The sequence below is a fragment of the Rhagoletis zephyria genome, unplaced genomic scaffold (assembly GCF_001687245.7).
Source record: "Rhagoletis zephyria isolate East Lansing unplaced genomic scaffold, Rhagoletis_zephyria_1.1 Rzeph_scaffold_01659, whole genome shotgun sequence".
NCBI classification, from domain to species: domain Eukaryota; kingdom Metazoa; phylum Arthropoda; class Insecta; order Diptera; family Tephritidae; genus Rhagoletis; species Rhagoletis zephyria.
Genome location: NW_016158743.1, coordinates 9,958 through 33,332, shown reverse-complemented (window position 1 = coordinate 33,332; position 23,375 = coordinate 9,958). Strand labels below are relative to the sequence as shown.

Sequence of the window (23,375 nt, the reverse complement as noted above, 5' to 3'; positions counted from 1 at the left end):
TGCCACATAAAAGCAAACCGTTGAAAATTATTGAAATCGGACTAAAATTACGGCCGCTTTTCATATAACGGTAAATTTCAGAAATGCTTGAAATTTCAATATTTCGAAATTTAAGGATGCTAGTTTACTTAATATTTATACCCCGGCTTATCATGTAGCGGTAGCTTTCGGAAAGGTGGAAAACATATATTTAATACTTGCGCCGGGTATCTAATGTTCGGCTCCGCCCGAACTTAGACTTTCTTACTTGTTTAATTTTAGTTTTCAATTTATAGAAGTTATTGTTTTAAAAAATTTTTTTTTTATGTCTAATTTCTAGAAACTAATTTTCTTTTTTTAATATTTTTTATTTAATTTTAAGATTTTATTGTATTTATAAAGAAAGTTATTGTTTTAATTTCACTAATTTTTTGAAACTTATTTTATTGGATTTTTTGATTAATATTTTTTCTAATCATATTCAACAATTTTTATGAGCTCGAGGCCGTTTTCAGTGAAAACTTATTGTGGAAAATAAGCAACAAGAATTAACAAGACAAACTTAGCACAGTGCGTAGGCAACTGGCTGAGTCAGTGGTGATCATCGGTTCGACTCCTACTGAAATAAGTCTGATGAGGAAATGTGGTGATTTCCGAAATAGCTATTACTTCTACCATTTTTTCAAATTATTTATTATATTATTATTTTCCACAATAAGTTTTCACTGAAAACGGCCTCGAGCTCATAAAAATTGTTGAATATAATTGTTATAAAGGCCATAAAAATAACAAAAACAAATTTTTTCGAATCTTCACATTTTATTATCAAAAAAATGAAATGAAATGAAATGAAATGAAAATCGTTTAATTTTTAAAACTTACTTTATTTAGTTTTTTATTTAATAAGTTTTTTTTTTAATTTTTAAAGGTTATTGGGTTAAAAAGAAAATGTATTTTAAATTTAATTCTTAGAAACTAATTTAGCTTTTTCTTTTATAAAATATTTTTAATTTATTTATTTTATTTAGTTTTTAGGTATTTATTTTATTTGTTTCTTTTTAGCCGACTTCACATAAAGGAGAAGGTTATCAATTCGTCGGAATATTTTTTTTTATGTATGTTACCGCATAACTTTGGAGCACGTTAACCGATTTCTCTATATTTTTTAGACGAAGGGTTTTACCTCGCAGGTGGTCCTATACTAATTTGGTTTAAATCCGATCATTGGATCATGAAGAAATTAACGATAATCTTAAATTTGTATATGAAAATTGAAGTCGGTTTTGATTTTTGCTTAAAAATTACCTTTTTTTGTTCTATCTTTTTAATTAATTTAATTAAATTTTTTTAATGTTCAGTTTTTAAAATTTTTAGAGGTAATTGTTTTGAAAAGATAAATTTAATTTTTAGAATTTTATTTAGTACTTTTAATATTCTTTTTATTTTCTTTTTTTTATTTAAAGATTTTGTTTTTAAAAAAGGAATTTTTCTTAATTTAATGTAATTGTTTAGAACTAGTTTAATTTTTTTTCTTTCCTTGGTTATATTTTTAGGAATTCTTAGATTTCATTGTTATAGAAAGAAAAATATATTTACTTTTTATACAGTTTTCAGAAAAGTTGTTGCTACAAGACACACGGAATAATGACCTCCTCGTTGGCAGAAATTTCAATCAGCTTTCAAAAGACAGAAACGAGCTTTCAAACTATTTAGTTGCCGGGATTGACAATTGTCTGGTGAAATAAATCTTTTTAAAAGCATGTGCCTCTTCATGATGCGAGTTGGAATGCATATAAGCGTGCTCGGTATTAAATCACATACTCCTTTCAAATCGGCAGAAAGAAGTTTTACACGGCAGTTTTTCAAAGTAAATTCTGGACTGATCTGTGAGTACCAAATAAACGATTTCATTAGAAAAATGTACAGCACAATTCTGGCAAATGTTTTTCCACTAACCACAGTCTATTGAAATAATTTTTTATATTTGCCGAAAAAAATGCTGTTAATCATCAATGGTTTCTAATTGCCAACAGTAGTTCCACTGCAATTGATTCAGCTCACAAAACAGAGCGTCAAGTCTAACGGCCTTATAACTGCGATAGCAAAAAAAAGTACAAAAAATAAGTCGTCATCGTAGACAAAGGGCATTAGATCAAACAACAAAACGGAAGTAGTATGAGGAGCATCCTTATAAGTTTAAATAAATTCCATACTTTTCATAATTTCGAGCATTCTCCTAGACCATTTGGCTGAACAATAACTGTCTAAATAAAAAATTCACGAAAAAAGAATTTTACACATGTTTATTTAACACAAAATCCTCATCATTCTTATTGACAGCCGCCAAAGTCATTGATTTCATATCTTCCTCAAATTTTGTTCGACTACCCGTCAACTCCTTACACACTGAATAGGCAATGTGAAGACGAACCTCCGCACTAACGCCTAAAAACATACCATAAAGTGATTATGAAACATAAATAAGTTTTTGTAATCGACAGCAGCGCCGTCACTCAGCCGACAACGTTGAACCTTGACAGCTGTCAGCAGTCAGACAATTGCACGCAAATATGTTTTTTAATATGTATCTACGTAACAACACACACGAGTAAACAGACACATAAAACGCACATAAATGTAAATGCGAATTCGAGTGCGAAACATCGCGCAATGTGTCGATGTGTGCAAAAAAAAAAACACTCGGTACCTTTGAGGCAAAAGCAATAACGCAAGCTACCAGGCGCGCACCGACAGCCGAAGAAGGCATGCAAACACGCCAAAATTTATGCAACATCTAGAGCAGTTAAAGCAGCTAAGGCGTATACAAATACGATAAAAGTATGCCTTAATATTCCACAAATTAGCAAACTGCGTCAAGGACTAACATAGTGCGCGTCGGCTGTCTGGCGTTGAATGCGTGCCTCCGGGGCACACAACACATTGCCACATTTCATAATGCCGGCGTAATAAGCGTAAATATGAATGTTAGTAGGCGGTATAATGCAACTTATTGGCATACTTGATGGTTTTGGCATTTTGAAGCGGGTGGGGCTTATGTGTGTATGTATTTGTGTGTTAGCGCCCGTGCGCCTTAATGTACATATGTATATAGTATGTAAGCCGCATAAAGTAGGAAAGTGAAAGTTTCGCGCTGCATGAACGGTAAGACTTCCTCATTATAAGTAGCTGCCCAAATATGCTGTCAATCCAATAGGCAAGGAAATTACGTTTTTTTTTGTGCGCGTGGCAACACCGCAAACCTTCAATCAGCTGGCTATGCAGGCCGGAAGTGGAAAAAAATCTTCCACCCACATTTTGATTAACAGTTTTCCCCATGCAGCTCATATTCATTTATATGATAATTTTTTCCCCCCAACTAAATGTACACTAGCGTGGGCCGAAAATCCGCTTTGTTGGAATTTTGATTTATAATAGCAAAAATATGGTTATTATGCTTAAAAAAAAAAAAATCTGTGTGAAATTTGGAATTTTTTGGTCAATATCCTAGGCTCGCCCAAGTCCATCAAAGTTCAATATGCTCAAAAAATAAAATTTAATAAATAAATTTATTAATACATTTTTTTACTAAAACTACAAACTTTGGTATATGGACCTTTTTGGTAGAGAATCGAAGTTAGCTAAGAAAATTTTTTTTTAGTATTTGAACTTTGATGATCTTGGGTGAGCCTAGGATATTGACCAAAAAATTCAAAATTCCACACAGATTTATTTAAAGCATAATGAACCATATTTTTGCTATTATCAATCAAAATTCTAACAAAGCGGATTTTCGGCCCACGCTAGTGTACATTCAGTATTAGTATAGTAAGCTTATTTTATTCACTTAAAAAAATGTATTTCCAAATACTGGCTACCCTGTTGAGTATTTAAAAAAAATATATGGCAACCTTCTAGAGCTAAAGCTGTCTACAATGTCTCACCTCTATTAGCATTTCGTTTGATATATGGCAACCCTCCTGTTTCATAATATTAGTTAAGCAAATTCTGCCCAAAAAATCGTTAAAATTTTTAATTATATTAAAAAGTTTTAAAACACTTAAAATCTAATAACTATCACAAAATATTTCACTTTTTTAATAAATTTAATCATGGCATACATATGTAGGTGGCAGCCCTACCTTTTTTCTTATATTTTAAATAAAATACATTTATATTTAAAAATCGTATCATAATATTTTATTAAATACTTTTTGCTTGTCACAATCAAATAACTGCAATTTAAAATCTAAAATGTTTCATTTGTGTTAGAAAATTTCTTTGAGGGATCCTGAATTTCAAAATTATCTTAACTCGAAGAAACTCGAGAGATTTTGATTTGAAAGTGACACCACTAGCTAATAAACAATTCGCTTATTTCAAAAAATTTTATGTTACTATAAGTGCCAACTCTTTTTAAAGATTTATAATTTTTAGCTCTCCCTAAATTTGTTTCATTTTGTCTCCATATTTTTGCATACATTTTAATATTTTAAATATTTTCTGTATTTAGTTGATTTAATATTTCTTGCTTTGCGGCAACCCTTTTTATTTTTTAATGCTTAAGTGTTTCAATTGCTATTGAAACTGAACAATTTTGTTCAACTTAATTGTACTTGATACTGTTAAATTTTCTTCTTTTTTTTAGTGGTTGATATCTGCTCGTTTTAAAATATTTTATTTATTTCATTGTTTAGTCGTTTAATTTTTAATTTACTTCTTTTTTTAGAATGCGGCAAATATTTTGAGAAAATATTTCTTTACACTTGCACATGAAGTTCGGAGATCAGGTAATTGGCAAGAATTTTCACATGGGGCGATCGGCAGGGTTTATTTTTGCCTTTTTACTTTTGTTTGCTTGTAGAATTTACAGAAGCTAGTTATTTAAAAAAGTTTTAAATTATATGTGGTTGGCAACCCTTTTTCCGAATACTTCAAAAAATTTCCAAGTTTTTAAAATATTTCAAAAATGTTGCTTTATTTTAATTTACTTTTTTCACGCATTTTATTGATTCTATTTGTCTTTGGAAGCTGACAGCAGGTGGCAACCCTTATTTGAAAAATAATTTTTTAATATTTTTGAAAAATTCTAGTATAGTTTCCACATTAAAATATTTGAATTAGCGATAATTGTAATTTTTTTATGATTTTCATAATTATGTGGCAACCCTATTTGAAAAGTACTTTTGAGCTTAAGTTTTCTAAACTATTCCATAATTCAGAGCTTTTAAACACTCCTTTCAGCATTTTTTTTTGTACAATTAATTAACGGTCTCCCCAACCAATTTTTAATATATCAGCCTGTGAAAATTAAAAAAAAAAACACACACACACATTTTTGTTAGGAAATTTTGCTATTTTAAAGTTAAAAGTCTGAACCCCAGTTTTACCAATCACTTTTAAAATTTTTCAGACTGTAAAATTTTAAAACTACAAATTTTCCGAACAAAATTGTGTCATTTTTAATTTTAACAAGCTGATAAATTTAAAAAGTGATTGGTGGAACCGAGCATAACAGTTTTAGTCGTAAAAAAATTTTGGAGAAAGGCAAACTTTTAACATTGCATCCAAATACTATGTCAATTTACTGACAAAGTTTTAAGTTTCCTGAGGAGTATCTTAGATAGCTGAAATTTTCTGCATATACATATCAGTATTTCCCTCTATTTCACTCCATAGAGCCAACAGCAGCTAAAATTTGCGTTTTACGGTTTTATGTCCTTTTTATTGCTCAAACTTGCGCTTAGGTACTTAAGTCGACACGCATTCATACGCACTAATTTCACTATTTACATATATAAACATGCATGTAGAGATCCCTTCACCTTAGCCTAAGTTGTATAGCATGCTATCAATTTAGTGTATGGAAGACAGCTTGTTTTGACAACACTCACTGCCTTTTACGATTCTGTCACACGTGCAAGTTTTATTTCTTTAACTTGTGAACACGGCTACCTATAAAAATACATATATATGTACATTAGGGCGGGTTGATTTTTTTTTTAAATCGTATAGCAAAAACGTAAACTACATAAAATTCTAAGAAAATTCTCCGAAGAAACCATGTATATAAAATAAAATCCTAATCCGCGCCTCTCGACCAGTGTTGCCATTTTAGCCGTTTTCCGGCTAGATTTAGCCGGTTGCGATAGCAAACAGCCGGAGAAATTTCGATTTAGCCGGCAGCCGATTTGTTAGCCGTTTTACAGAAAAAAATTAGCCGTTTTTAGCCGATTTTGCTATTTCCCTTGTTTTCTTAAATTTCAAATAGGTATATATGTTTCCATTTTTGACTAAGCGACCCAAAATCTGTTAGAAATGACTACTAGCCTTATCGTGGAGAAAATTTTCATGTCAGGCAGGGTTGTATGAAATTGGGCCGATTTCGGTTATTTTTATTTGAAACGAAGAAGGGATTTTCTTCATAAAATGTTTGTTATAAATGTCTTAATTTTAAGTGTGAAGTTTTATTCGCAAACTTAGAAAATAAGAAATTGTTTCACTGTTAAGACACTTAAGATGCGTTTGTGTTTGGATTTAGTGCGAACAAAAGAATAAATATTTCATGTAGATATTGTCTTCCCAGATAGCGCATATTCAATTCTGCCTAAATTACAAAACATCATTTTTGCACACTCACAAAGGTTTAAGGTAAGGAGAAAATTGATATTTTCAAGCACTATGTACACATATGTATTTTTTTAACAAACTTTTTTGCTGAGAACTTATTTAAATTCCAAAAACCGAATGCCAACTTGAATTAAAGGAGCCAACACTGAACTGAGTCAAAATGAAAATAAAAGAGCACGAATTTCTATGTAAAGCAAAACTCTTTGGGAATCCTACGAGACATCTGCCGGTCATATGACCGGTCATCTAAATCGGAGATCTGCAGTTTTTTGGGATCATATTTTGCATCAGAATTGAAGCATGGTGAAATGAACTGAAGGTGGCGCATTCCCGAAACCGCTACTTTGGTTTTGCCGACTTTGACATTTATGGCAATACGTAAACAAACTTTTTGTTTAGAAACAAGTGCAAACGTATTGTGTACTTTCAAGTGAAAAATCGAAGTAATTCGTGCGTTCTGAAGTAAAAAACGTTTTATTTGTAATAAAAACTTTATAAAAATGTCGTGTCGTGTGTTGAATTGCAGCAGCCGTAGGGGTAAAGCCCCTAAATGCAGTTTTTTTTGTTTCCCCGCGACGACGTCTTTGCCAGAAAGTGGGTAGAGTTGTGCCGGCAGGAGAAGCCATAAAATTTAGACATCAGCGTAATATGCATGAAGCACTTTACGGACCACTTTTAAACACGACATGTTAAGTTGAAAACGTTGAAATACCACAAATTACAAAGTAAAATCGGAGGTAAACAAGCATCGACCACTTTCTGCAGAACAACATGCGCTGCGACATGATATTATCACTTTTTCGGCACCTGCAATACAAACAAAAAATTCTAAATAGTTAATTAATAAGACCTATTCTTTTGAACACATTTCAAGAGTGGTTGTATATTTTTTGTTAACGTAGTGCTTAATTTGCTATATTCAAAGATGGCTTGAGAAATTGGTGAATCGAGAAGAAAACACGTTTTCTCACTGCAAATTCACAACTGTCAACTCATTGTTCTTCGCCATATTCTTTGTTTACCCGTTGCCACAAATGTCATTCTGCGGGAATGCGCAATCTTGTATTCTATCGTTCTTGGAATTGAAGGGATTTCTGAAAAATCTGACAAGTTCTTTTGTGTAACTGTGATTTTGCGTCCCTTGTCAACATATGGCCTCGGTTGAAGTTAACTTAAGGTCGTTGTTTTACTGCCTTAAAATTGAAGGGAAATCTTTACAGCGTTTTTTATGTGTATTGGTTTCTATTTGAGTGTGTTGAGAATCGGTCCGCCTGAAAAGGCCTTGTAGGGAAGACAATAGGTAGTAAGAAAAAATGCTCACAAATTCTCTCTCATGTAGAGAAATTTGCAATTTTCTGTACGAACGCAAATTTGCAAGTTTTTCTGCCAACTAGTGTCCACGGTTGCATTTCAAACAAAAGAAATTTGTATAGAATTTTTAAGATTCTTTCAGAGGGGCAAAAAACAGGATCTACGTGTATATATTTTGTCAGTCTGACTTTCTTCAACATACGTTTCAATTTCTTTGTCGGGTTTACTATATCGACTCTGGTTGAGATTGCATTCCGATTAAGAATACAGTTTTTTTTTGCCGAGTACCTTTCAAATCATTGGAATCAACTAAACTAATTAAGTAGACTAGTATTAACCTATTTTTTTCTTTTTAAAATCGCTCCAATTTGTAAATTTTTTAATTTAACGACCTTGTTTATTCAAATTATCGTCGAAAAAAAATTCAACCATGTGCCACAATCATATGTTTTTCCTAATTGCAAATTCTTGCTGGCAAAATTTTTTCCAGCTCGAATTTCTAACTTCTCTACAAGAAATAGTCTTTTTACTCGTGATTTATTTAAGTAAAACATGTGAAATTTAGTTGAAACATTTTAGCCGTTTTTAGCCGGTTTTATTTGCCAATTTAGCCGGTTCGTCCAAAAAGTTCTGGCAACACTGCTCTCGACTTGAAAATTTATATGGCCGCCTTTGCCAGAAAAAGAAATGTTAGAAAAAATAGGTTTTTCCAAAAAGAAATCGAATTTTCTGAATAAAATTGTTTGGTAAGGTAGTTCTTATGCACTTTATATTTTTTCTACACTCAAAATTTTTTTTCATTAAAAAAATATTCACAGTAAAAAGGTTTGTATATAATTTTATATTCAATATTTTTATAAGGAACATGATAAAAAAAAAATTCTTTCATAATTTAATAAAAAAAGATTGGAAATGCAAAATAAAGAAAATTGCACTCAAAAAATTGTTTTCAGTATTTATATAATAACCATCTTTTGTTTCGATAAACAATTCTTATTTTATAATGCAAATAAAAACAAACTAAAAAAGTGTTTTCACTCAAACGATATTTCAGCAATTTTTCAGTAATTTTTTTGTACAATAAACACTTTTTGTTTCATTAAAACGATTAAGGTCTTGAATACATACAAAGAAGCAATTATAGAATACTAAGAAAACTTCAGTTATTGGTTACATGTTAATTTTTTAAATCTTTTTTACTCTCCAAACCGTTTAGTTTCTTCACTACACTTTTTTCGTTGATAATTTCAAGTCTAATTCTGGTCCAAACTTCGATAACTTTTTTAGCAACTTGTGGAGAAAACCTTTCATATGATAGTGTTATTTTCCTATTATTTTCACGCTCACTTAAATAAAAATAGTATTTCAAAACATCCCGATTATTTGGCAAATTCAATTCACTAAATTCGCTTGGAACGCCAAAAGCACTAAAATTCTGAATGGGCCGAAAACTTGGGCCAGGAAAATTTTCCGAGTCATTAGAATCGATGGACATTTCCAATAAATCCATTATTAAATTTTCAAAACTTTGTAAATCACTGATGTATCAAAATTATAAGTAAAGGCACAGAAATTCATTAGAACAATTTAAGTTAAACACGCCAGAAAACTGATATGAAGTGCATGTGAAAATATTTATACCGAAGCGAAAGTCACTGCCTACTATGATTCTTATCAGCAGTTTGAGAGTGCACAAAACAATGGACAAAAAAATATTTTACATAAGTGTTGTTGTCGATGTGCTGAGGTATCTTAGGCACTTAAACGAAAAAAGCGCCAATATACAAGAGAACAATTTGATGAGATAAACTGGATTAGAGGTCATGTTATTTTTTCTGTTTTAAGAAGTTTGTTTTGCCTATTTCATTACAAAAAAAAAAACTATTTTTTTTAATTATTCTTTGTTTTATGCAAAACGCAGTTTAGGTGAAAGGTGTTCTAACTATTTTTTATATAAAACGCAAATCAGAGGAGATGCAAATTGGGGTTCAACTGCTTTTTTGATAATTGAATATTTTGATTAGTCTCAAAACAAAACCTGTATTGCATAAACTATAATAAAACATAATATATTTCAAAAAAAATTATAATTTTAACGAAAGAAGAGGAAAAACATTTTCAAGTCGAGAGGCGCGGATTAGAGTTGGATTTTAGACCCATGGTTTCTTCAGAGAATTTTCTTAGAATTTAATGTAGATTACGTTTTTGCTAAACGATTTTTAATTTTTTTTCATCCATACAAATCAACCCGCCCTAATGTACATAGTATGTATGTATATACTTATATAAACACATGCTTCATGTTTTTCTCTGTTATCTGCATGTACTGATAGGCGCTGACTTCCTTCCGTGCTTCCTTCCTTTTACTCAGCTCATTTATTTTGCACATACATATTTGTTTTGGTTTACTCATCTATTTAACAAACTTGTATTTCCTAACGACATCCGTCGTCGTTCGGCATGTACATAAATGCAAAAGAAGTCAAAAATATCGGCACACTTTTGTCTAATTTTACAGCAGGCAGCATTTTACTAAAATTCATTGCTAAACTTTGATGAACATCTGACGCATAAGTATCGGAAAAAAGTGCTTATATTTGGAAAACGTTTGGTATTATTCTCTGAAACTACGCTGATTGCCGCACTTGTCGCTTGGATTTGGATTTTTAATGGATCTTGTTAGACATGTCATATTGTCTCGGTGTGTGCAACGGTACACATATTTAATACCAGGAAGTCTCTTATTTCATTGGAAATTTTTATACAATAATACTGTACCTGCGAATGGGGAACAGTTTTTTGTCCGAAAAAAGCTACTATATACCGCAACACAAAATCAATCGACTATATGAATCTAAGCTAAATCTGACTGCATAAAAAAAATTAAAGAACTTTTCCATTTGGGTCGAGAAGAGATATTAGCACCAGCCAGATTTTTGGAATAAACATTTTCATAAATATTTCGAGCATAAGCCAAATCGGGACATAAATAGGATTTTTAACATAAACTCGACTCCGTGCCACTAAAAATTGCATTAATATTTTTGAAAACACATTAAACTTTATAAAGTTCTGGTCTGTCACAAATAGTTTACGTAAATTTAAAAATCGAAAACGTTTCAAAAATATGTTTAGAATTTAATTTAAAAATATACCATTTTATAAAAATCCAGTGACATGCAAGTGGTGGTCATTTACTGAAATTAGGTGAAAATCAAGTAACATCCGTTAAGAAAAGCACATAACATGGAAATATAAAAAGCAATTCATCAGATAAAAATTTAAAAATTAAACTATCTAGATCTTAAATATTTTTCCCGAGTGGTCAAAGGATGTGTACAATACAATGTACATTTACACTGAAAAGATGTAAATGTCTTATACATTATATTGTTGGAAAGGAAATTAGGGTGGTTTTTGCCTTAGGAAGATCTAGATGTGGTCTTACAACACCACAAAATGGGCCGTTGGAAAACAAATGAGAATATTGCCATATGAACAAAGACTCGCATACCTCGGGAAACCATCAAGTGGAAACCGAGCTTCTTCACTTAACTAAGTAAATGGGGTAAATAAAACGCGTCCGACTGAATGGAAATTAACGTGGTGTTTTCTACGACAAAAATAGTAAGGTTTCTGCCAGAAAAGCTACTGCGCCTTAGTTGGTAGCCAAGCAGCTCTGAAAAAAATATAACAAATTTGGGAAGGTTAGGGGAAAGCGTCTCCTCCTAGCACACTTTGCTGGTACGGAACTAGTTCTCTTGACATATGAGCAAAACCCAGGAGTTGCTAAATTTTTAACAAAAACGTGTTTTCGGTGAAAAATAGTGGCAGATTTATCTTAGACATAGTGCATTCGGGTTTGCATAAAAAACAAGACTTAAACTAAACTTAAAAAAATATACAGAAATAAAATTATAGTTTAAAAAACTAAAACCTCCCTATTGTAATTTCCATTCGTACTGTCATCAGGTATATAACTTGAGAATAGAAATAGTTGCATCTTTTAGGCGCATCAATATTACATAGTTACATCCCGAGTTAACAAAAGGAAGGTAAAAAGTAAAAAAATACGTATGTAGTTGCGTGTGCAACGTATATGCCCCGAAGTACTATACGCAGTCAACTAAGACGTTTACTCGCATGCCTTAATTTAAAAATCATATTATTTAAAAGTAATTAAATATTGGCGTGGAAAATTTTGTAAACTGTATTCCTTATGCTCCTTGAAATTACTCTCCTCATGTATATAACAAATTTAGAATTTTAAATTCTGAAATCGTAGTCATTCTTTACTCAATGTAATTTTTTTTTTTTATTTAGTGGCACACTAATTTTATTGCTCTGGATTTGTTCGTTTTGGCAAGAAGAACATTTTCGCCGTTTAATTTCAACATTTTGAAGTATTTAAATTATTAAAATAAAAAAATTTCAAATTTAAAAAATTAAAAATTAGTGCGGCAGATATTCTGCATGCTGACATTTATTTTTAATTTGGTGGCACACTCTTGAAACTTCACAGATATGCTGTATATGATGCCAGCGTCCATTGCCTCTAACATGCACATTCTATTTGAAAACTTTCCAAAGATATGTTTTCTTTTTTTGGTGAAAATTTCAATACTTTTTCGTCTAAATAAATATTTTAAGACTAAAATTGTACAAATACTTGATTTATTTTTTATTAAACTTATTTCTGGAGCTCCATTGCTTGATAAACAGATATGCAATAATAATGATTTAGCGTTTATTTCTGGCGAGAGAAGGAAGTGACACTAAAACAAAACAACTCATGAGATCCCATCATATAGAATTTTTTTTCTTTTAAAGCATTTTTTTAAGAAAGACAAACATCATCTCTTCACTTGGACCACAATCAGCAAGTTAGCCTTAGCTGAAGAAGTAACTAGCCAATTTGCTTTTCGTTTTTTAAACTAATTTGAAACTAGTTTCTGTCCGGGCATGGTTCGCTTGCTTTTTGCTCAAAACCAAGTGCGTATATTGCTGGTTGTCAATCACAATTTCTGCTTGCTCATACTTTTATTTTCCTTTAACAGAATTTGCTTTGGATTGCCATCGGATTTTTTTCCACTTTAACGCTGCGTTACACTTCAGCGATTTAAATGGCCAATAAAAAGTACTGAGAGTGAAAAATAAAACAACATTATTTATTTAAGCGTACGCATGGTTTGTGCAATTCAAAGCACAAGATTTTTGATTACTTCCGACAGCAATAAATGAGACAGTTATGAGTAAGGTAATATGGGTTTGCTTGTTTCACTTACGTATGTATGTATGTATGACTAGGGGACGTGTTAAGCCGTTGGATGCCGTTTATGCGTCAAAAGTTATAGCTTTTATATTATTTTTTTGTTGTGGGCTTCCTGAATAACAAAGAAATTATTTTTTGGTACCAGTCTTTTTTTTTTTTTAGCAACAGAAACGGACAAAGCATTTTCGTTGTTATCCATTCCACAGCAATCAACCAAAGCACTTAAAATTTATTGATGTTTTGATTTCGAACGCATTTGATTACGTTTTTCATTCAATGTCGGTTGAATTGCATAAAAGTTCTGTTATTGCCAATAATGCCTGTTTGATCGCTGTTGTAGAGTGCATTCAATGAACTGGCATGCAAATAATGCCAAAATTATTACTTGACAAAAGCACAGGTAATCAAATTGCTGGCAGAAGCTGGAGTGCTGTGGTGGCCACTTGCATTATTCACTTGTTTGCCGATCACATTTCGAAAGTTATTACGCCATTATTGCTATAAAAATGCCGAACCGACGAATTGCAGCCACATTGAAATGCATCATCGTTTGAGTTGCATACTTTTAGCTGTCGCATGAAATGAAAATTAGCTCGGTGTACTTTTATTGGCCATAAGAGGTGGCAACTCATAATTTATGAACTTTTAGTTGCAGGAGTTTTCAGTGTTTGATACATATGCCGGATTTCCACTACTAGACATTTTATGATAGAAATTTGAATGATGAATTTTGGCATTAAGGAATTCTTGTGTCATAACGTTAGTAAAAAATGGTTTATAACAGCAACAGATGTGTGCATTCTGGTAACAACGTTGTTATTTTGTGAACGAGGCCCATCAGCCACACTTTATCAAATGCTTGGGAAACGTCTGGGAACAGTGCAGCGCAAAACATTTTTTTTTCGAAGGATTCGTATATAAGGGAGACACTACGATGAACTTGTTCAAGTGTTCTGCGTTTTACTCTGAATCCAAAGGGGTTCTGTGGGGTTATATATTTGATTCGTTAACGACTGGAATGAGTTTCTTTATTATTATTAATAACTTTTCAGCTTAAGCTTTGGTAGTATTCTAGTCGATTTATAAGATGCGACCTGGAAAGGATCTTTGCCGGGTTTTGGTTAGCATGCTTATCTGGGAAAATTTCGACGCTTTTCGAATATTACAAAGTAATATTAGGCATTCGATTTTTGAGAAAAAGTGTCAAAAACTTGTATTTTTAGAATTTTTAAAATCTAACAAATACTATATTGGGCCGGAAGAAATATTTATATGTTTCTAAAACTTTTTTTTTTAATAATAAAGTCGATAAAAATTCGTTAAAATCAAAATTTTTCATGTATATTTAGTGATACATATTTTATCAGCAGTATTCGTTTTTAAAATGCATTAATTTCACTTTAATCGTGATATAAATATTCGTATATTCATCGGCATAGATATCAGTAATTATTTTTTATCGTAATTGGCATATTATTATGCACCACAGAAGTTTCGATATTATAAACAATATTATAACTCACTGACCACGTTATCGAAGACGAATTTTTAAGATCGATATATTAATAGTTATCGGTTTCTTATCTTTTGCATTGTCCCGAGTTATCGATATTCCAACCAATGTATTGTTACTTAATTATCCGATAGTGTGGTTATGTGAAAGCTTATTGTCTATATTATCGTTGTCAATTATACTCTCTTACTTAAATAGATGAATCAACGAAGAGACCCGAAAAATTCCAATTCATTTAATGTTTTCATTAATACAATAAAAATAAAAGAGAAATCAGAAAAAAATTTGTTTTTCTTGTTTCCATGATGAAATCACATTCTTCCACGGGAAAGGATTCTTCAGGCACATTCGAAAAACGGCACGACAATTTTTTCACTAATTTAATTTGTCAAAATTTAAAAATAATTTTTTCCTGATTAAAAAATGGAGAAATTTTTTTTATTTTATACTGAAGAATAATTTAAGCACAAAATAACAATTTTTAATTTATTCTTGTTTTTTAATATTTTTTGTTTCAAAAATAAAAATTGCTATTTCACATTTAAAAAAAAATCAATCCCGAAAAGAAGGTCCAATCGAGAAAAGGTGATCTCGAGAAAAATTCAGTGGATTTGGAAAATATCGAATGTCTTGAAAAATATCGAATGCTTCTAAATGCTCTCGAAAAAAATCCGAAACGCCCCGAAAACATACAGCAAGTACAAGCAGTTCCAAAAACCCTAGAAATAATACAAAAGGGTAATCGAAATATCGAACAGGGTGCGGGAAATAATCACTAAAAATCTGCGAAACTTCCCGAAAAATATAAGAAGAGTTCTAAAAAATCACCTTTGAGTAAAAAACAAAACCGAGGAGACTCGTAAAAATCTTTAGAGTTGCCGAAAAAGTACGAAGTCCTGTAAAATTTACGAATGCCAAAAAAATCGCAAAAGTGCCCCAAAACTAATCCCTAAATATGCGATAAGTAACAAAGATCTACGAAGGTTGCTGAAAAATAGCAGAGAAGTCGGAGAAACCCAGCTGAATCCATAAAAAAAAGGGGAGACTCGTCAAATATCTTTAAAGATCTCGAAAAAGTCAGAGTAAGTCCTGAAAAATGTTCGAATGTCCCCAAAAATTGCCGAAAAATTATTGCGGAGTATCAAAGAATAGTCTCGAAGAAACGCCAATAAATTCTTGAAGTGTCGAAAAAAAATCAGAAAATGTTTTTTAAGGCGGAGTAGTTGTCTAAAAAAATGTCCAGTACTTATCATGTAGAAACAATATCGAATAACAATTGACACGTACGGAGATTATTCTGCTTAAATCTGAATGGGAATCTATTGAAGATTTCACTGAAAAAAACATAAACAATGTAACCGATTTTGCTTTAGAACCGCATGCAAAAAGGGTCTTAACGCAACTCCATATTCAACTCAATAAGAAAAGTATAGTATATTACAAGAGTATCTGTTGCCGTCGAAACCAGCCCTAATGCTTGAATCATAAATGCGACCTTGCGTATGTACTGAAGTTTTCTATTTTTCCTTTCGCACTTTTTATTCGAAGCAAAGTAAGAGGACGAGAAAAGACAAAAGTTTTTAAAGTGCTACGCTGTAATATTTTATAATTAACTTTCATAACTAAATTTGTTAAATAAACGTTATAGCTGCTATTAAAACAAAATCGTTTATCTTCTTTGCCGATAATAAATCTTTAAAAACTTTTTGAACACTTGTTGGCACTTGGATTATTACTTGGAATCGCGTTCATTGTTCTGCACGTGCACGTGCTAAAGGCTCTTGCATAAAAAGGCGACAGTGACGAAGGCGTTCGCAAGAATATATCCAGCGAAATAAGCAGCATCCGTTCTGAAAATAGCAATCGCACCCCAGTTTTTCGAGCTCCACACTATAGCGCTGCAGCAGACATGTGCATTTGTAAGGTCTGTGGAAAGAAGGCAGATAAATCGGTTGTGGAAAACTGGGTGCTGTGTGATGGATGTGAACTTTGGTTTCACTTCGTATGCGCTGGTGTAGACGAAAGTGTGCAGCATCGTGATTGGAGTTGTACTTCCTGTGTTAAGGAAACTAACATCACAGGACCAGGGCATACAAGCACAATGCAGCAGACAAATGCATCGGCTGATTCATCATCAGAAGCGACACAATCTGAACCAGTCGCACAGCAATGTGCGCAATCAATTGACATCGTCCTTCAAGACAACTCACTACAGGTGGGCGAACATCTCCCATCGCAATGTCGATCGAGCGAGGGCAATCGTCAACATCAACTTATGATGGCTATGCTTGAAGAGAAACGGGCTGCAGAGGAGCGCTTCATAGAGCAAACGTATCAGCTCCTTGCTCAAATGAACACTGCCGGCACATCCGTGCCAATTACCCAGTTTATAGCCAGCTCTGCACCTTCACCTTCGCAAATAGCAGCCAGGCAAGCCATACCGAAAGAGTTGCCAATCTTTAGCGGCGACCCGGAAGAATGGCCGATGTTCATCAGTACGTTTGAGCACAGTACATCTATATCAGGGTTTTCGAATGTGGAAAACATGTTGCGTTTACAGCGGTGTCTTAAAGGTAAGGCACGTCAATTGGTCAAGGACAAGTTGCTCCTTCCAACGATGGTTCCTGATGTTCTCAACACGCTTAAGATGTTTTTTGGCAGGCCTGAGCACATTCTGGAAAGAATGATTACGAAGGCGAGAAAGATACCTCCTCCGAAAGAAAGGCTTGAGTCGCTCATAGAATTCGCACTAGCTGTTCGTAACATCTGTGCAACGATGCAAACCTGTAAGCTCGAGCAACACTTGAACAACCCAATGCTGGTGAAAGAGCTGGTTGATAAGTTACCTAATCAGCACAAGCTCGCTTGGGCGATGTACCCACGCGATGGTTTACCATCTATCCAGCAATTCAGCGACTGGCTATATCGTATAGCCGAAGCAGCATCGACCGTAGTATCACCTGCTGTCATCTACAAAACAAGCTCCGTGAACACCCACAGCAGCAGCAATAGTGTACAGGCAAGAAACGACATACAACGTGGCCAGAACTGCTCGCATGCAGAGAACCGCTCTCTGCTCCCGTCAAAGCAGTATACAGTGAAATGCGTCGCGTGTGGTACGACTGATCACTACGTCGCACTGTGTCCAACCTTCAGGGACTTGTCAGCAAACGAGAGGTGGCAGATGATAAAAAAGGAAAAAGCTTGTTATCGTTGTCTGAAGACTCACCGCAAGGGCTGTTTCTCGAAAAAGACTTGTGGCGTAAACGGCTGTTCAAAGAAGCATCACCCACTGCTGCATAGCGAGGGTAACGAAGGCACAAATAAGCTAGAAAACGATCAGGCCGTGGTAAGCACGCATCGTGCTGATAACACCAGCAGTCAGTACTTTCGCATGATACCAGTGCAGCTTCATGCAGCAGGTAAGACAATTGACATTTTTGCGTTTTTGGACGAAGGGTCGTCTGTGACACTCATTGATGGGTCAACATTCAAAAAACTTGGCATAAAGGGGGTACCATCACCAATATGTCTACAATGGACGAGCGAAACTACTCGTAACGAGAGCACATCGGTGCGAGCGTCAGTCCAAATATCCGCACCAGACTCCAATAAACTGTTTTGGCTGAACAATGTGCATACCGTTCAGAATCTTACTTTACCAAAACAGTCTATGAAAGCTAGCGAGTTACGAAGCAGCTATCCCTATTTAAGGGATATACCTTTGCCTTCGTATGATGACATCCAACCAACGTTGCTCATAGGAGCAGACAATTGGAAAATTGCAGTTCCACGCAGAATACGCGAAGGTAAGCGGCATGAGCCGATCGCTTCCAAGTGCTTGTTGGGATGGAGCATCCAAGGTACGTCGACCGCAGCAACCTACGTGACGATGCATCACTGCGAATGCAAATGGCAAGAGTTACACGACATCGTTAAAGAGAGCTTCAGCTTGGAGTCAGTGAAACCACAAAACTTACAATCAAACGATGACAAACGGGCTATTGAGATTCTCGATCGAACGTGCATTAAAGTAGATGGACGATTCGAAGTCGGACTCCTATGGCGCTACGACGACTACAGTCTACCTGAAAGCTATAACAACGCGGTTAGTCGTCTCAACTGTTTAAAAAATAAGATTAAACGTAAACCCGAATTGTACGGCAAAATCGATAACCAAATCCGCAATTTAATACAAAAGAATTATGCAAAGACCGATATGGCGATCAACAACATGCATATCTGGTATCTACCGATTTTTATAGCAAAAAATCCCAACAAGCCGAACAAGGTAAGACTTGTGTGGGATGCGGCAGCGAAGTCTCACGGTACATCGTTAAACGATCATTTACTTACCGGACCCGACTTATTACAACCTCTCATCGAAATCCTACTGAGGTTCAGAGTTGGGGAGGTAGCGATCTGTGCGGACATCGCCGAGATGTTCCACAGAATCAACATTCGCAAAGAAGATATGCATGCGCAACGCTTCTTATGGTATGACCAAATCAGTGGGCAAACGAAGGCATATGTAATGTGTGCGATGACCTTCGGAATAAACTGCGGTCCATGTATTGCGCACTACGTCCGGAATAAAAATGCCGAACAAAATCGTCAGAAATATCCCAGCACATATGAGGCCATTCAAAATGCGCACTATGTGGACGATTACATCGACAGCGCCGAAAACGAAGAAGCAGCATTCGCAGTAGCAGATGAAGTTCGAAGTGTTCATCGAGCCGGTGGATTTGAGATCCGAAATTGGGCATCGAATTCTCCTAATGTTCTCAGACAGCTATCAAATATTGACCCAGCAGTGCAAAGTCCCGTCCAGTTCGGAGAGACCGAAAAGGCGCTGGGTATGTATTGGGAGCCATATAATGACGTCTTTAAGTATATTCTTAGGTTTGCTCGACTGCGGCGAGACGTCTTAGCGGAGGACATCGTCCCAACAAAGAGAGAAGTTCTCCAGGTTCTCATGTCGATTTTCGACCCATTGGGACTAGTCTCATGTTACACGATTGGCCTGAAAGTTCTTCTACAACGCGTATGGCGCGTCAATATTGGCTGGGACGAGGTGCTGCCAGAGGAGCTAATCGACGGTTGGCAACTATGGAAGCGTACGCTGCCACTGGTTGAAGCAATCGAAATTCCGTGGTGCTACTCTAAACATTTGTTTTCCGGCACAAAAGTAGAATTGCACACGTTTGTTGACGCAAGCGAATATGCTTACGCTGCAGTCTGTTACCTGAGGGTCCTTCGAGGAGATATCGTCGATTTGTCGCTAGTGGCCGCGAAAAGCAAAGTCGCTCCACTTAAACCGGTTTCTATTCCGCGCATGGAGTTGCAAGCTGCTGTGATGGGCTTGCGTTTAGCTCAGAGAATCATAAACGTTCGTAGACTAAAAATACAAAACGCGACATATTTTTCAGATTCGAGAACCGTTTTGCAGTGGTTGAAGATGGATCCGCGCAATTTTCAGCAATTCGTCATGCATCGTGTCGGAGAGATCCTTGAGAACTCAGACAGCAAACAATGGCGATGGGTCCCGACAAAATTAAACGTGGCGGACGCAGCAACCAAGGTGAACAGTTCGGTGGAAATCAATGAGTGGCTGCACGGTCCAGATTTCCTGTTTATGAAAAGCTGCAACTGGCCCGTATTCGAGTTCAAAGCTGATGACGTTGATACGACCGAGTTGCGCAAACATATATACGTGATGAGGAACACTCCAGCCATCACTCTCAACGTGGAATACTTTTCCGATTGGCGTCGCCTGTACAGAGCGGTCGCGACATTTGTTTTATACATTGCTAAGCTAAAGGCTAGAGTACACGGCTACAGCAAGCCGAACAAGATTACACCCGAGATGATCCGCGCAGCAGAGAATATTCTCATCAAGCAGGCGCAGTTTAAAACATATTCTTCCGAGGTCAATTCGTTACACGCTGGGCAACCACTGGATAAACAAAGCAGATTATCTGGGCTAAATGCTTACCTAGATGATCATGGAATTTTGCGCATCCAAGGAAGAGCCAGTTCTATCGACTGCCACATGGACGCCATTGTAATGCCGCGAGAGAACCATACGACGTTTCTCATCGTAAGGGCCCATCACGAAAACTTTCACCATATGGCTCACGAGACCGTCATAAACAACGTGAGAAGTTCCTACTACATACCACGTCTTCGGGTATTGTACAAAGCGGTGCGACACTCCTGTCAGAAGTGCAAACTTCACTCAGCGGTACCTACACCTCCACAGATGGCACCGATACCTGCTGCAAGACTGGCCAGCTTCGCCAAGCCGTTCACTTATACCGGCGTAGACTATTTCGGGCCGATATTTGTGAATGTTGGCAGACACAAAGAGAAGAGATGGGTCGTGCTTTTCACGTGCTTGACTCTCCGTGCAGTACATTTTGAGATAGCCTACAGCCTGGACACTAGTTCTTGCATCATGTGCCTACGTAATTTTATGGCAAGACGAGGCACTCCGAGGGAAATTTATTCCGACAATGGCACGAATTTTAAAGCAACAGAAAAGCTAGTTCGTGAAAAGCTCATCGAAATCGACTTCGACAAAATTTCCGTTAAATACGAGCGTATAATATGGCGCTTTAATCAACCCAGTGCCCCACACATGGGAGGAGTGTGGGAGCGTCTCGTCCGGTCAGCGAAAACCACATTACGAAGCATCTGTCCCTCATATTCATTCAACGATGAAGGTCTACGTTGCGCATTGATGGAAGCCGAATTCATCATAAATTCACGCCCACTTACCTTTGTGAGCCTCGAATCGATTGACGACACTGCATTAACCCCCAACCATTTACTACTCGGCTCGGCGGATGGGTATAAGCCTGCTTGCAGTAACGACATGGACGTCAGGCAGCGTTGGCGTCGAGTGCAACTATTCGGAGATTCCTTTTGGCAGCGTTGGGTAAAGGAATATACGCCAGTGCTCACGAGACGAAATAAATGGTTCCAGAAATCAACACCTCTGGCTGTTGACGATATTGTAATCGTCGTAGATGAAAACCTGCCACGAAACATGTGGCCCAAAGGTCGAGTAATCAGCACAGTGATAGCGAAGGATGGTCAAGTTAGACGAGTAACCATAAAGACAAATCTAGGAGTAATGGAGAGACCGGCGACGAAGGTAGCTAAGCTGGATGTCGGCTCAGAAGATGGTAAATAACCCGGTGGTCATTTACGAAGGGGGGGATGTTGCCGTCGAAACCAGCCCTAATGCTTCAATCATAAATGCGACCTTGCGTATGTACTGAAGTTTTCTATTTTTCCTTTCGCACTTTTTATTCGGAGCAAAGTAAGAGGACGAGAAAAGACAAAAGTTTTTAAAGCGCTACGCTGTAATATTTTATAATTAACTTTCATAACTAAATTTGTTAAATAAACGTTATAGCTGCTATTAAAACAAAATCGTGTATCTTCTTTGCCGATAATAGTATCTTAGCAACCAAAGCGCTATTTTTTTCTGTAATAAATACCAATCATTTGTGATTCCGATTACCTGCTAAAATTAACTTAAGCGGAAAAATAATATTCTGGTTTGCTATGCAATGTAAACATTAAAATAATTTCCTACACATGTAAACACTTCCGAGTAACCAGAAATTGTTAGCTGCTTAACACGCTGTAAACAAAAAGAATTTGAAGAGGGTCAGTAGAGCCTTTTTTAAGTTTATTTAATTTTATCATTGCCATAAACATACTTACATAGTCCATTACTGTCCATTCGACTGCAGTCAAGGCACGCATTTCTTTCCATTTCGTTACACGCAGCACAAACCTTTGAAAAATAAGTAATACGGTTGAATATAAAAACATTTAGGTTTCTTGGAAATACAAAGTGAAATCAAAGAAGAGGAAAAATGTTGTGGAAAAAATGATAAAATACTTGTAGGCAGAAAACCTTGCTGGCATTATAGAATTAAACTAAAAAAAAAAAAAATACAAAAAATAATAAAAGAAAAATCTTATATTTCGTTAAGAGCCGACGCACAAATGTGGACGTACAACAAATTGTAGTTTGTAAAGCCAAAGGAATTGCAAAATAAGGTTGGCAAAGTTGGCACCGAAAAAGGGCCGGATGAGTGTAAAAAAAATTAATGAATAAAAGGCAAACCAAATGGAAAACAAACGAACAGCGAGCGTACTTTAAGCAACAAAAAAAATTATTTATATATGAGTATGGTTATTTATAAATAAATGTACAGCAATAACAGCACACAAACGGAAATATAAAGATATTAAAAATGCAACACAACGAAAAACCAGTGGCCAGTGAGAGAATGAAAAGCAACACGTGCGGTGCGAAAGAGTAATATTTAACGGTGAATGTGACTGTGTGCGCAAATACCTAGGCAGGCAAAAAAAATATACTGATGTTGAACTGATATTTAATAGAGATATTTACACTTGTTTTCGCAACTAGAATTATACTAGTTTGCTGTCAACGGCTACTTGTATGGCCATTAATACGGCTTGAAAGGAACCACAATGGTCAGTTAGACGGAAGGACATTTGTATTCCCAATTTTTCCTAGTAGACGCCTCCTACCACTCTGGTTTCTTATTTGCATCCGTCCGTATAAGTAGAATCTTATGGCATATTCAGATCCTGGAACTCATCCGCTTTGTATAGATTTTT

The 23,375-nt window shown here is 35.2% G+C and overlaps 1 protein-coding gene across 1 annotated transcript in view; it reads left to right on the top strand.

The window, feature by feature from the left end:
- The window catches only part of LOC108364747 (uncharacterized), a gene marked incomplete at its 3' end in the record, with an annotated part of 23,392 nt that extends 1,497 nt beyond the window's left edge, over positions 1 to 21,895 (top strand). The window contains exon 2 of the mRNA XM_017618558.1: positions 16,496 to 21,895. Coding sequence (XP_017474047.1) covers positions 16,496 to 21,895 — 5,400 coding nt within the window. The remainder of the gene's footprint in view (positions 1 to 16,495) is intronic.
- Between the last annotated feature and the right edge of the window lie 1,480 nt (positions 21,896 to 23,375).